Source organism: Eleutherodactylus coqui, chromosome 3 (genome assembly GCF_035609145.1).
Source record: "Eleutherodactylus coqui strain aEleCoq1 chromosome 3, aEleCoq1.hap1, whole genome shotgun sequence".
Classification (NCBI taxonomy): Eukaryota; Metazoa; Chordata; class Amphibia; order Anura; family Eleutherodactylidae; genus Eleutherodactylus; species Eleutherodactylus coqui.
This window is the reverse complement of record NC_089839.1, coordinates 179,978,273-179,992,248: the sequence shown is the minus strand read 5'-3', so window position 1 is coordinate 179,992,248 and position 13,976 is coordinate 179,978,273. Positions and strand designations below refer to the sequence as shown.

The 13,976-nt window shown below is 40.1% G+C and overlaps 1 protein-coding gene across 1 annotated transcript in view; it reads left to right on the top strand.

The window, feature by feature from the left end:
- Positions 1-13,408, top strand: part of LOC136620214 (interferon-induced very large GTPase 1-like) — a 64,117-nt gene extending 50,709 nt beyond the window's left edge. Inside the window, exon 3 of the mRNA XM_066594920.1 lies at positions 4,867-13,408. Within this exon, the coding sequence (XP_066451017.1) occupies positions 4,867-12,109 (7,243 nt within the window). The 3' untranslated portion in view covers positions 12,110-13,408. The remainder of the gene's footprint in view (positions 1-4,866) is intronic.
- Positions 13,409-13,976: the final 568 nt, after the last annotated feature.

The window sequence follows — 13,976 nt, the reverse complement described above, 5'->3', positions numbered from 1 at the left end:
CAGGCGACCACTTACCCAAGTTGGCCCCCTTCTTAGTCAGGTCGGTCAGAGGTTGAGCAATAACTGAGTAATTCCTAATGAATTTGCGGTAAAAATTTGCAAAACCTAAGAACCGCTGGAGAGCCTTGAGGTTGTCTGGTCTGACCCATTGGGAGATTGCTGCTACTTTTTCAGACTCCATCTGAATCTCCGTGGGTGAGATTACATAACCAAGGAAGGATACTTGTTTAGAACCAAACATACATTTCTCTAACTTGACAAAAAGTTGATACTCGCGCAAACGGGTCAGGACCAACCTCAGGTGCTGCACATGTGAGTCCCAGTCAGGCGAGTACACCGGAATGTCGTCAAGATAGATGACCAGAAATACCCCCAGGAAGTTGTGGAAGACCGCGTTCATAAAACCCTGAAACACAGCGGGGGCATTACAAAGTCCAAAAGGCATGACCAGACATTCAAAATGTCCTAACGGGATGTTGAACGCCGTCTTCCATTCATCTCCCTCTCTAATGCGAATTAAATTGTAAGCCCCCCGCAAGTCCAGTTTGGAGAACCAGTGGGCCCCTACCACCTGATTCAACAAATCAGGAATTAGGGGCAAGGAGCACTGGTTCTTCACAGTGATTTTATTCAAGGCCCGATAATCCACACAAGGCCTTAGTGTCCCGTCCTTCTTCTCTACAAAGAAGAGACCCGCCCCGGCAAGGGACCTGGACGGCCGGATATGCCGGTTGGCCAGAGCCTCCGAGACATAGGACTTGAGGACTTCATGCTCACGGCCTGACAAATTGAAAATGGCTCCCTTAGGGATGGGGCTGTCGGGAATCAGATCAATACCACAGTCCCACTCCCTATGAGGAGGCAGAGCCTTAGACAGTTTTTTGGAGAATACATCCTGAAAGTCTGACAAATACTCCGGAATGAGCACCGTATCTGCGGAGCACACAGCTATGGTAGACAGGTGATCATGACAGGATGATCCCCAATGAGTCAATTCCCGGGTGGACCAATCAAATTGGGGATTGTGCAGTGCCAACCAGGGCATACCAAGCACCACATCAACCGACATTTTCTCCATAACCAGGAAGGACAGTTCTTCCGAGTGGAGGATCCCCACCGTGAACTGTAATCTTGGTGTCCTCCATCGTACCAGGCCTGTAGAGAGGGGGGTAGCATCAATACTGGTAAAATGAATTGGCGTCTTCAGCGCCACAAATTCCGCCATCAGAGAACGGACAAAACACAGACTTATCAAGTTGGCGGGTGATTCTGGGTGTTTAGTGCAGCTGGGGGAATCAGCATGGACAAGCGTACCCGCCTGTCAACTGCCAGTGCCGACATGCTTACACTCATAAAGTGAACAAAGCCTGGCTTTCCCCTGACTTCGCTTCTCCACCGGCGGAGAGCAGCGGAACCTAAAGATTCTTTTCGCTGCAACCGCAGATAAAAGCACTCTTCTCTATCACTGGGAAAACGGGGCATTTCTCATTGTCAATCTGTCTCTGACATTAGTCTTCCTCCTGCTACTCCTCCTCCAGAAACAACATGTCATCGTGCTGAACGGCCAATTTTTCTGCGGCCCCAAAGGCTTATCTACATCTACCAATGTTTTTACAATTTTTCAAAGTTTCAAAAGTATTGATATTTTAACATGAAACTATTTTTTTTAACAGGGCTGCCTACAGGCTCTGTTACAAATTAAGCAACAGTGAGCTGTATCTTTAAAAAAATATTTATGGGTTTCACCTGCCCTCTTGCTTGATAAATTTTTCAGAGGTACACTTCTACTCTTGGTACACTTATTTTTTAGGTCCATGCCTACACTCTTATCCAACCAAATTTTCCGGCCTTCGCCTACGCTCATGGTACCCCAATGTTTCAGAGGTTGGCCTATACTATTACTACAGAAGTTTTACTGGGGTCTGCCTGCCTATACTTCTGCTACAAGAAAGTTACAGGGGTCTGCCTATACTGCTGTCCCTTAAATGTTACAGGGGTCTGCCTATACTGCTGGCACTTAAAAGTTACAGGCGTCTGTCTATACTGCTGCCACTTGAATGTTAAAGGAGTCTGCCTATACTTCTGCGATGTAAATGTTACAGGGGCCTGCCTATACTGTTGTCACAAGGATATTACTAGGGTCTGTCTATACTGCTGCCACTTAAATGTTTGAGGGGTCTGCCTATACTTCTGCCACGTAAATGTTACAGGGGTCTGCGTATACTACTGCCACAAGGATGTTACTGGGGTCTGCCTATACTGCTGCCAGATACATTTTACAGGGGTTTGCCTACACTGCTGCCACAAGGATGTTACTGGGGTCTGCCTATACTTCTGCTACAGAAATGTTACAGGGATCTGTCTATACTGTTACTACAGAAATGTTACAGGGGTCTGCGTATACTGCTGCCACAAGGATGTTACTGGGGTCTGCCAATACTGCTGCCACGTAAAGTTTACAGGGGTTTGCCTATACTGCTGCCACAAGGATGTTACTGGGGTCTGCCTATACTGCTGCCACTTAAATGTTACAGGGGTCTGCCTATACTTCTGCTACAGAAGTGTTACTGGGATCTGTCTATACTGTTACTACAGAAATGTTACAGGGGTCTGCCAATACTGCTGCTACATAAATGTTACTGGGGTCTGCCTGTGCTTCTGCTACATAAATGTTACAGGGGTCTGCTTATACTGCGGCGACAGAAATGTTACTGGGGTCTGCCTTTACTTCTACAGAAATGTTACTGGGGTCTGCCTATGGTTGTGCTACATAAATGTTACAGGGGTCTGCTTATACTGCTGCTATAGAAATGTTACAGGGGTCTGTCTATACTGTTACTACAGAAATGTTACTGGGGTCTGTCTATACTGTTACTACTGAAAGGTTACTAATACTGGGCTCTGCCTATACTCCTGCTACTGAAATGTTACAGGGGTCTGCCTATACTGCTGCTACATAAATGTTACTGGGGTCTGCCTATACTGTTACTACAGAAATGTTACTCAGCTCTGTCTATACTGTTACTACAGAAATGTTACTGGGGTCTGTCTATACTGTTACTACTGAAATGTTACTAATACTGGGCTCTGCCTGTACTGCTACTACTGAAATATTACAGGGGTCTGCCTATACTGCTGCTACATAAATGTTACTGGGGTCTGCCTATACTGTTACTACAGAAATGTTACTAGGCTCTGTCTGTACTGTTACTACAAAAATGTTGCTGGGGTCTGTCTATACTGTTACTACTGAAATGTTACTGGGGTCTGTCTATACAGTTACTACTGAAATGTTACTTGGGTCAGCTTATACCTTTTGCTACAGGAATATTACAGGGGTCTGTGTATACTATGGGTGCACTAAGTCTTCCCATCGTGGTGTTCTACCTATCTGGCCCCCCAAAAAACCCAGACTGACTAGGGCATGGGTTGTGGGCCGAGGCCAACATGTATTTTCTCTCACGATACCACAGCTATCCGGGGCACTGCAATGCGATTTCTTTATGTACCGTCTGTGGGTTCCTGCTAGCTACCCATGCTGCGGGTGCACACAGACCTCCCATAGCGGAGTTGTACCTGCCTGGCACTTTAAAAAAAACCCAGACTGACTAGGGCATTGAGTGTGGGTGGAAGCCAACATGTATTTTCTCTCACGTAACCTCAGCTATCCGGGGCACTGCAATGGGATTTCTTTATGTACCGTCTGTGGGTTCCTGCTAGCCACCCATGCTGCGGGTGCACACAGACTTCCCATAGCGGAGTTGTACCTGTCTGTCCCCAAAACACTGACAGACTTGGGAAGGGTGCAGAGTGCAGATGGTTTACCCCTTGCGTTGTCGATGAGGTATCCGACATCCAAACAGAGTAGTGTGTGGACACATGGATTCCCCATTGCTATGTCACTCGCAGCACCTTGGGCCACACAAGGTGTTTGCTGGGACAGAGGCTGACCTAGGGCCCGCTCACATACTTCCCACACCGAGTATTACTGCATTGTGGAGATGTGTAGAAGTGCTGGGCTGGCAGCTGAGTCTCCTTTATGTCGACGGTTGCAGCTCCTGACGGAGGTGGCACAGGATTGGAATGAAGATCGAACATCGCTCCCCTTTTAAAGAGGGTCACTACCTGGCCCTGCCAACCCTCTGCAGTGTGTGCCTCCGGTTCCTCCTCATGCAGACGCACTTATAAATATACATGAGGGTGGTGTGGCCATGAAGCCAGCGTGTGGCATGAGGGCAGCTGAAGGCTGCGCAGGGACAATTTTGTGTGCGCTGCAGATGCAGGGTCGTGCGGAGGGGTTGTGCTTGGTTGGAGGTAGTGTGGTGCTTAGCTAAGGTGTGCCTTGCTAATGAGGGTTTGTCCGAAGTAAAAATTGTTAGGGGGGGGGAGGCACTCTTGCCGCTATTGTGGCTTAATAGTGAGACCTGGGAACCTGAGATGCAGCGCTGCATGTTGCCCCTCGCCTGCCCTATCCGTTTCTGTGTCGTTTCCATCACTTTGCTAGGTTTTCCAGATTTTCACAAATGAAAACCTTAGTGGAGCATGGGTCATATACAAAAATGCTCGAGTCGCCCATTGACTTCAATGGGGTTCGTTACTCGAAACGAACTCTCGAGCATCGCGGAAAGCATTTTGGTGCTCGCTCATCTCTAGTATTTAATATGGACTAAATAACATTATTATGTATTCACCTTGCAAACTGCAATAGATAGACTATTGTAATAAGAATCTATTAATCTCTAATATGGACTAAACAAAAGTTGAGACCAAACTTAGATTTTACTTCAAAATTAGTGTTTGATAGCATATCCAAATTAAAACTTTTGAGAATTACCTTAAACTAACCTTTTTGATTATTTTTTTCAGTTGCATGGAAATGGCAGGCTCCTGTGATAGGAGTTCTACTGATATCAAGCTTGCCGATAAAGTTAAAGAGATTGGCTTGGATCCTGAGTATTGGCTCTGTGTGCTTGAAGAAAAGTTGGGCATTAATAATGTGCAATCAGTACAATACATTCAGCCTGAAGACTACTCAATCCTAGAAGAAAAGACTCGTTATCTATGGGAAAAGAGAGCATTACGTAAACTATTCGGTGTGCCAGATAGCAATACAAATATTAAGGAAACACAAGAGAAGCGATGTCAGGTAATGAAAGAAAAAAATGAACAGGCATTAAAGATAATAACTGAGCTAAAAACATTAAGATCTGAAGGCAAAGATCGACATGATGAAATGATCAGGCAAAGAGAAGAAGAAATGCGTAAAGCCCTAGAAATTCCTTCTGAATGTTCTACACCATCTGAAAAGTCATTAGTGGATCTCATAGATCACTATGAAAAGCAGATTAAGCTCATGGAAGAATCATTTTTAACTAAAGGAAATATAAAAGATGAAGATGTCCTTAAATATGCTTCTGGGGGTTTAGCACTTGAGGGATTGAGCCAAACAAAAAACATTGATGATGTGTTTAAGAAACGTGAACCACTGCTGTGTGTTCCCAAAGATTTCCAATTACTTGGACCAGAGCAAAGTCCAGTATTTCAGCAAAAGGAATTTACATCTCAAACAGAGGAATCCAGTTTTCAAAAAGCAGTTGAAAAAATGGGATTAAGTTTAAGTAGCTCAGTTAATGTTAGTTTTATGGGCTTTGGTCTTAAAAGCAGTACAGATTATAGCAAAGATTCAGAATCTGAGAAAACCAGTAAGCGCTCACGTCAGCAAACTTATGCTTGTACAACCAGATACAATTACATCCCATTAGCATCCTGTTACTTCACTAAGGATCAGCTTCGGCTCTCACAGGAAGCTCTAATTGCATTAAAAGACATTGAACAACTAATTGACATAAATTCAGATGAGCAAGTTGTAAGAACCAAATGTACAGATTTTTTCCAGAGATTTGGCACCCATGCCAACCTAGGCCCTATACATTTTGGGGGAATATATTGGTGGAAAGCTTCCATGGAAGGCATAACATCTAATGAGATGCAAGAAGCTAAAAGAAACCTTTCTGAAGCACTAAACTTCTATATAGGTGCTAGTTATGCTGGGAGTGGAGCAGATTTTGACATATCAAAAATAAATACACAGGGTTCCATTGAAAGATCAACCAGCTCTAAATTTCAGAAAGATATTCAGTTTTTTTCCACCAAAACAGGAGGTCCTTCAGAAGTTGAGTCTCTCTTTCAATGGAAATCAGGTCTTGTTTCAAGTAACAAGACTTGGAGTGTTATAGATCGTGGATTTCAGCTCATGCCTATATGGGAGATAATTGTGAACAACCATAGGGATCAGTTTACAGATATCATGAAACTTGCTTCATGTTTAATTGATTCTTACACATTATCAACTGGTCTGACTGCAAAAATAATGATCGGTGAACATCTTGTAATCGCTTTGGAAAAAGCTAAAATTTTATTGCAAGAAGTAAAGTCCTGGAAAACTGAGGATTGTAAAGAACATTTGAAAACATTGATTGACTTTAAACAAACTCTGAATGAAACCACAAAAAGTTACAGTGCTTGGGTGAATTTATGCCTGTCAGATAAAGGTCTTCAAGAATTTTTATTGAGCATTGTTAAGAGATATCAAGAAAGTACAGAGAAAGATCTGTATCTCATAAAAATTTCACTACAAGAATTACTTGAGACCCATATTTATTCAGTAGATCATTTTCCAGATGCTTCATTTATTATGAGCTGGATTTATAATTCTGAGAAGGATGAACTTGGTCAGATTGATGTGTCTGAATTTAAGGAGCTTCTTGATGTCTTGAAGAAATCAAAAGAAAATGTTTCTCAAGTTACATTCTGTCTGTCATCATCCATAGAAGAACAATACCAAGCAAAGATTAAAGCTACACAGCACATTAGTCTCTCACTTAATTCATTTTTAAAAACCATGAGGAAAATGAAACAGAAAGATACAGAATTACTGGTGCTCCTTATTGCAAATAACTCTGGATACTGTGTAAAAAATTCCTACTTCCGTAACATTTTAGGAAGTAAAGATGTAGAATTTTTGCAGAGTAGCATGGAAGAAGTCCACAAGGAGTATTCAAACCTTAAAGCTCAGTGTGCTGAACAGGCGCAAGCATTTGTACTATACACAGGATTAACATCTCCAGGTGACTATAAAGAAATGACTACGCAACAGAAGACAGACCGTTTGAATTTCATGAAAAGTCATCTAGAAGGTTATATTTTATCTAATGTTGACAAAATCATTCATCAGCATTCACAATTTTATAATTGGAGCAAAATGGAAGATAATCTAAGAGCATTTGCCTATGGAAGCTTAGAAAAAAGGGAATTTAGCACTGATGAAATTGCTAAAGAACTGGAAAATATCTGTCCGGATGAAATAAGATTAATAAACACTGATGAACAAAATGACAGCAGTAACATGGACAAAGACTTTTTGCTATTGTTGAAAAGGCTCAACCTTGTGAAATATTACCCACAAAAAATGAAAACAGCTGATTTTCATAAGATATTTAGATCCTCCATGTGTGAAACACAGACTTTAGGAGAAGACCAACTTTTATTCCACTACCTACAAAAGTTGCTTATGTTGGATTATCGTGCTAGATATGTACAATGCAAAAGTGCTGAAGCTCTCTGTCAAAAAAACACCCTAACCGTAAATGAAGAGGATAAAAATGTCACAGCTGATAATTTCTTAGATGATTTCCTTGATGACAGCAATGAAGAATATGAAAAACAAATTGCAAGTAATGAACAACCTATTCACCCTATGGATGTACAGATGGCACTTTTTCATTGTGCTAATGATTTCATGAGACAATATATTTACACAAAACTTTCAATTTGTCAATTTGCTCTACCTCTGTTGGTAAGTAATCCTAGCACAAAGTGTATCGAGTTTCCTCTTTGGTCTTTCCAAGAAATTAAGAAGAAATGGAAAGTAAAAAGTGGAGCAAACAAAGATGATAAATCTAATAACACATTTATTACTGAAGCTGAAACTCCTATTGTATCTTTCATTCGCTTTGGTCCATCGACTTCATCCAAGTCCCAAATAATTAACTGGTTGATGAGCAAACAAAGACATGACATCTTCTTTCACCGTCACTGCAAAGGGAGTAGCAAGAACTCCTTGCTAATAAATGGCATTACAGAAATTGCTTGGTATTGCCCAGGTGGGAAGGATGATGATGCATTTGATGACTGCATTGCATTTGTTAATCTACACGGTGATGCCCGAGAACATGATAAACAAGTACAATTTTTAGAACAGATTTCCTCAGTCATTGTTGTCTTGTTCAATAACTCTGATGCAAGGGCAGGAGAAGGTAAAATGGTTCTGCAAAAATTATTGAACTCTCCTACTCCATTAATCTGTCTTCTTGCAGACAAAGAATATACTCCACCAAAACGTGGTTCAAAATTAAAAATCGGGTTAAAAGACAGAAATGAAGCAGATTTGGTTCATGAAGTATCAACTGCATTACAATCATTATTGATCTGTTCAAATCAAAGACACTCTCTTAATAAATGTGCAAGTATTGCCAGATGTCAAGGATTTATAGTGGATATGGATAAAGAGCAGTGTAAACAAGGAAGAGATGAAGCTGAGGTTCTCTTGACCTTACTAAAAGAAAAAAATGTCTCTGCTATGAAGGCGGAATTTCTTCCATTACAAGGCGATCTGTGGCACATGTGGAGCATAAAAGACAAGGAACTCACTAGACTCAAGAGAAAGAATAACGTGAGTATTGAGCAACAGCGAAGTGACATTGAGTCTCAAAAACAAACAATAAGAAACAAGCAACTAGAGAAAGCATTTCCTCTGAATGACTTTATGAGGTCTTTCCTACATATTCTACACTCAAATGCCCAGTGCTCAAAATTGTATTTTCTGCAATGGTTTAAAATGTTTTTGGATGAATTATCTTCAGAAACATTATCCTCTCTGTATCAACAATATCACAATGTTTGGTCAGATTTAAAAGTTGAGAAGCAAAAGGACAAAAATAAATGTGTTATACAAAAAATTGAAGCCAACCTGGAACAACTATCAACGAAGATCAATATGTCAACATTTGGGCTTGAGCACATTCTGCGAGAACTGGGACAAATCTATGAAGCTTTAGAAACATTTCCTGAAAAAGATAAAAGGTTTTTCACTTTACCAAAAATTGCAGCACATCTTATGGTTTCAGGGTATCCAGTTGAGCTTATGGATGGTGACGCTGCGCATGTACCACTGAAGTGGATAGGAGCTGTTCTGGAAGAACTGATAAAAATATTGGGAGATAAGAAGCTTTATGTCCTTTCTGTACTAGGTATACAGAGCACAGGTAAATCCACTTTACTCAATGCTATGTTTGGCCTGCAGTTTGCAGTGAGTGCTGGAAGATGTACTCGAGGAGCATTTATGCAGCTTATTAAGGTTGATGAAGAACTTAAACATGAACTAAACTTTGAATATATGCTCGTTGTAGACACTGAGGGATTAAGAGCCATTGAACTATCAAAAAACAATTCAGTGAACCATGATAATGAACTGGCTACATTTGTAATTGGATTGGGGAATATTACAGTAATCAACATTTTTGGTGAAAATCCTTCTGAAATGCAAGACATTCTCCAGATTGCTGTTCAAGCATTTCTGCGTATGAAACGAGTTAACCTAAGACCAAGCTGTCTGTTTGTTCATCAAAATGTTGGAGAAATCACAGCTAAAGAAAAAAACATGGAGGGAAGAAGGCGGCTTCAAGAGAAATTGGATGAAATGACATTATGTGCAGCGCAACAGGAACAGTGTGATGTCACTTGTTTTAATGATGTCATTCAGTTTGATGTAAATACTCATATTCACTATTTTGCCCACTTATGGGAAGGTGACCCACCAATGGCCCCTCCAAATCCAAGTTACAGTGAAAATGTGCAAGAGTTAAAGAAGGTCATACTCTATTCAGGAAAACAGGAGGAACCAGCAAATATTTTGAGTATTTCAAAGTTTAAAGCACGTGTTAATGATCTATGGAACGCACTGCTTAATGAGAACTTTGTTTTCAGTTTTAAGAATTCTCTTGAAATTGCTGCTTATAGCAAGCTGGAAATGAAACACAGTCAATGGGCTTGGTCTCTAAGAGAGCAAATGCTGATGCTTCAAAACACAATCCACAATCAAATTCACAATGATGTAATAAAATCTGTAGATATAGCATTCCTTACCAAGCAGTTTGAAGAAAAATACAAAAACATTCTAGAGGATCTGAACAAATTTTTCACAGAAGAAAATGATAGCGAGTTATTAGTGCAATGGAGGGCAAATGCAGAAAACAGACTCTGCACTCTTAAAGGTGATCTTATAGATGAGGTGAAGAAAAACGCTGATGAATTGTTTAGAGCAAAACAGAATAGTAAACAAATTAACCATTTTAAGGAGAAATATGAAGATGAAATGTTTGAGAAAAGCAAGAACATGGCCTTGACTTTGAAAGGAAGAAACCTTAATGATGAAGAATTGCAGGAAAAATTCAATCAGATGTGGAATGCCTTGATTACTGAAGTAGCCAACACAATAGTTATGCCTCAGCCTCCTGCGATCCACCGAGATTTAGAAAATGTTTTCCTAGAACGCTTCAAAACAGAAACTAATCTTGTTGATACAATTCGTCATTCTTATAAGTGGAAGGATTTTCTTGCAGTATTCACAAAGCACATTCAAAGCAAACGAAGATATTTAATTTTACATGAAAAGCTTCAACCCGATGAGGAAAAGATAATTGAACATACAACATATGGCCTAGAGAAGAGAATTGATGAATATATTGATAAAAAGGAGCAAGACCAAATGGATTATCAGTGCATCTATTTTCATGAAATTTTGAACCTGATAAACATGGAAATATCTACAATGCAGGAAAAGAAGTTGACATATTTAGCAGAATACAGGCTGTATGTATCGCTGTTCTTGTGTCAAAAAGCTGCCAAAAGATTTGTCTTCATTTCAGATTGTTTTAGAAAAGCTAATAATCCTCTTGTTTACCTAGAAAGTAAAAAGAATCAATTCTGGCAGAGCTTTAAAATCTCCTGCAAAGAAACAACAGAAACGGCATCACTAGCGGAGTTCTTATGCAATATGCTAAAAGGTTCCATCCAACAAGAAGTGACAGAAAAAGCTGCGATTCAGTTAGCTGGTGACATAAAAAGCAATGACCCTTCTTTAAATGGGAACAGATCTAAACTAGAGTTCTGTTTACTGAAGTCACTGGCAGAAAAGGAAAGTTTCCAAGATTATATTAAATATATCAAAGATCCTAAATCAGCAGTTGAAGTCTTTATCAAGGAACGTGTTCACAAGACTTGTAGTGAAAAGGCCAAGATCTCTGACATTCTTAAGATTAACGTGGACCTTTTTAGACAACTCATATCAAAAGCTATAGATAAATCAACTGCGGAGGTCACAGACAAACAGGGAGATGTTAAATCATGGCTGGAAAGGTTTTGCCAAGAGCTTAAAAATGATATGAAACTGTCAGCAAGTGACCTGAAAAGTGTTCAGTATCAGAACATAAGTGACATAGGTTTTCTCAAGGAGGCAATGACAAAGGCTTTACAAATAGTAGTGCAATCCCTGAAAGAGGAGTTATCTGTATACGATCTGAATACTCTGGAAAGTAAGACCTTCACAATGTTGTTTGGCCAATTTCCTGGATGCTGGAAACAGTGTCCATTTTGTGAAGCCGTTTGCACACATACTACAAGCACACATGATGGATGCCACAGTATGCAGTTCCATCGGCCAAATGGTTTAAGAGGTGAGAGCTGGGAGAACACCAGACATTTTTCCACAGACATATGCACTACTCTTGTAGCAAGTAATGTAGTTCATATAACTGATGATGGGAAAAGGTTTCACTACAGAAATTATAAAGATGCAGGCGCTCCTTTCAACCAGTGGTCTATTACTCCAGACAACTCTGCCTTATCCTACTGGAAGTGGGTCACCTGGCGTTTTGAATCTGATTTTGAAAAATATTATAATTTAAAATTTGACGGTAGAGGAAAAATCCCTCCACAATGGAGATCAATATCCAAACAGGATGCCATAAGGGAGATAGAAAAACTTATATAGTCATCTACAACACAAAATGATGTTGGTTCACGAAGTGAAACTATTAAAGGGTTTCTTCAGCATGTTAAAAAAAAACGTCTGACAGAATGTGATAAAATACCCACTGCTCACCTGCAAATTCACTGCTGATCTAGCACCGCTATTCCGGTGCTCCCAACAAGTTTCGGTTTAGTCTGCTACAGTGATCACATGTATTTCCTTACTGCAGCAATCACTGACCTCAGCGGTGATGCCTGAATATACGACACGAGACTAAGGCCATTAGTTACATGGGTGTATGACACGTCATCGCTACAACACAGTAAGAGACGTGCTGGGGATTTCACACGAGTAATGGTTATTATATCACATTCTGTGGTCCTAGCCATTTTTTTTTTACTCTGGCAACCTCTTAAGTCACCCAACAAACAGTTTGCTCAGAAATCCACTATGGCATTATAATATGATGTTGTAGTTCTTAGTCTTTAATGTAAAAAATTATATGAAAAGCTTTATTATGCGGTAAAACATTGTATAATACCAAACATTTATGATGCAACAAACTGAAAAAAACTCAATGAGAATAGAAATGGAAGACTGAAGTTACTGCCAACTTTAGACAATCTGCTCATTTTAGACAATTTCTTGTTAGACGGGTCCAAAATCTAAAACTGAGCACAGGCAGCCTTATTGCTGGAATCCCCTGGGATCAGCTGCAATCTGAGAGAGAATCCAACTGCAAGTGTTTGATTTCCCTGTTGCACCATCACAGGAGAATGAAGCACTGCACATTGTTCACTGAAATCAATAGGTTGTTCAGTCACATAGGGACATGACAGGTTCTCCACAACTACAGACATTCTTTACAATGTAGCTTCTCTCCATTTTGGGTAATATATGTTGGTACTGAACAGGTGTTATGCATCCATTAACTGATGATTCCTTAATTGGGTATTTAAAAATGTGTTTCCTGAGGGCACATTCACATGGGTGAGATTGAGTCACGCCCAACATTCTTGGGTACAATTTGCATAACACAACACACAGACACCCCAACCCTATGTTGTGTGATGTGCCAGATACCGAACATCTGCACGTTTTATGCTATGTTGGGGTTTTCTATTTTGCAGCATCGCTACTGGAGAAAAATTGCTGTTAGGGTGCCTCCATACAGGCGTTTGCATTTTTGAGCGAGCGAAAAACACAACGATAGGAAAAATGTGTTTCTGCTTTGTAAAGTGCGTTGATTTTCACCCAAATTGAACAAATGATGACTTCATATGGAAACATATGTGCATAAAAAGGCAAAAAAAGCCGAAAGATAGAATATGCCCTGATTTTTTGCTAGCGCAGCATCGCGACAGAGAACACATCACAGAAGTAAATGAAACCATTGAAAGACATTGGTTGCTTAAATCTGCTTTTTTACTCACTCTCACATAGAGCAAAATAAATGCAGCATTTTAGTGCCCCTGTGGAGGCACCCTTAGAAGCAATTACAGGTCACCCAGCATTTGTTTAATTACTGATTCTGTTTATTTGTTAACAAGCAGAAGTATTTATAGTTCTTCTGACAAAGACGTTGAAAACTAGGCTAGACGTCACCTAGGTGTCCAGGCAGAACATCTCACAAGCCATGCACAGCTTGTATAATAACTGTTTTTAGGGTTGTTAATTGGTTAACCCATAAGCTTTCTTGAGATAACTCCCCTCTACCCATATACTGTTTGAATGTTAACTGTTTCTGGTCATTAATTGGTAATCTATATGCATTCCTGTGCTTAGTTAAGGCATAGTTAAATGTATAAAATATGTAAATTAAAAAACTCTTTATCGTTTCAACATTTGCTAAACAGACTGACCATACAGCGTTAGTATATTGCTAAAC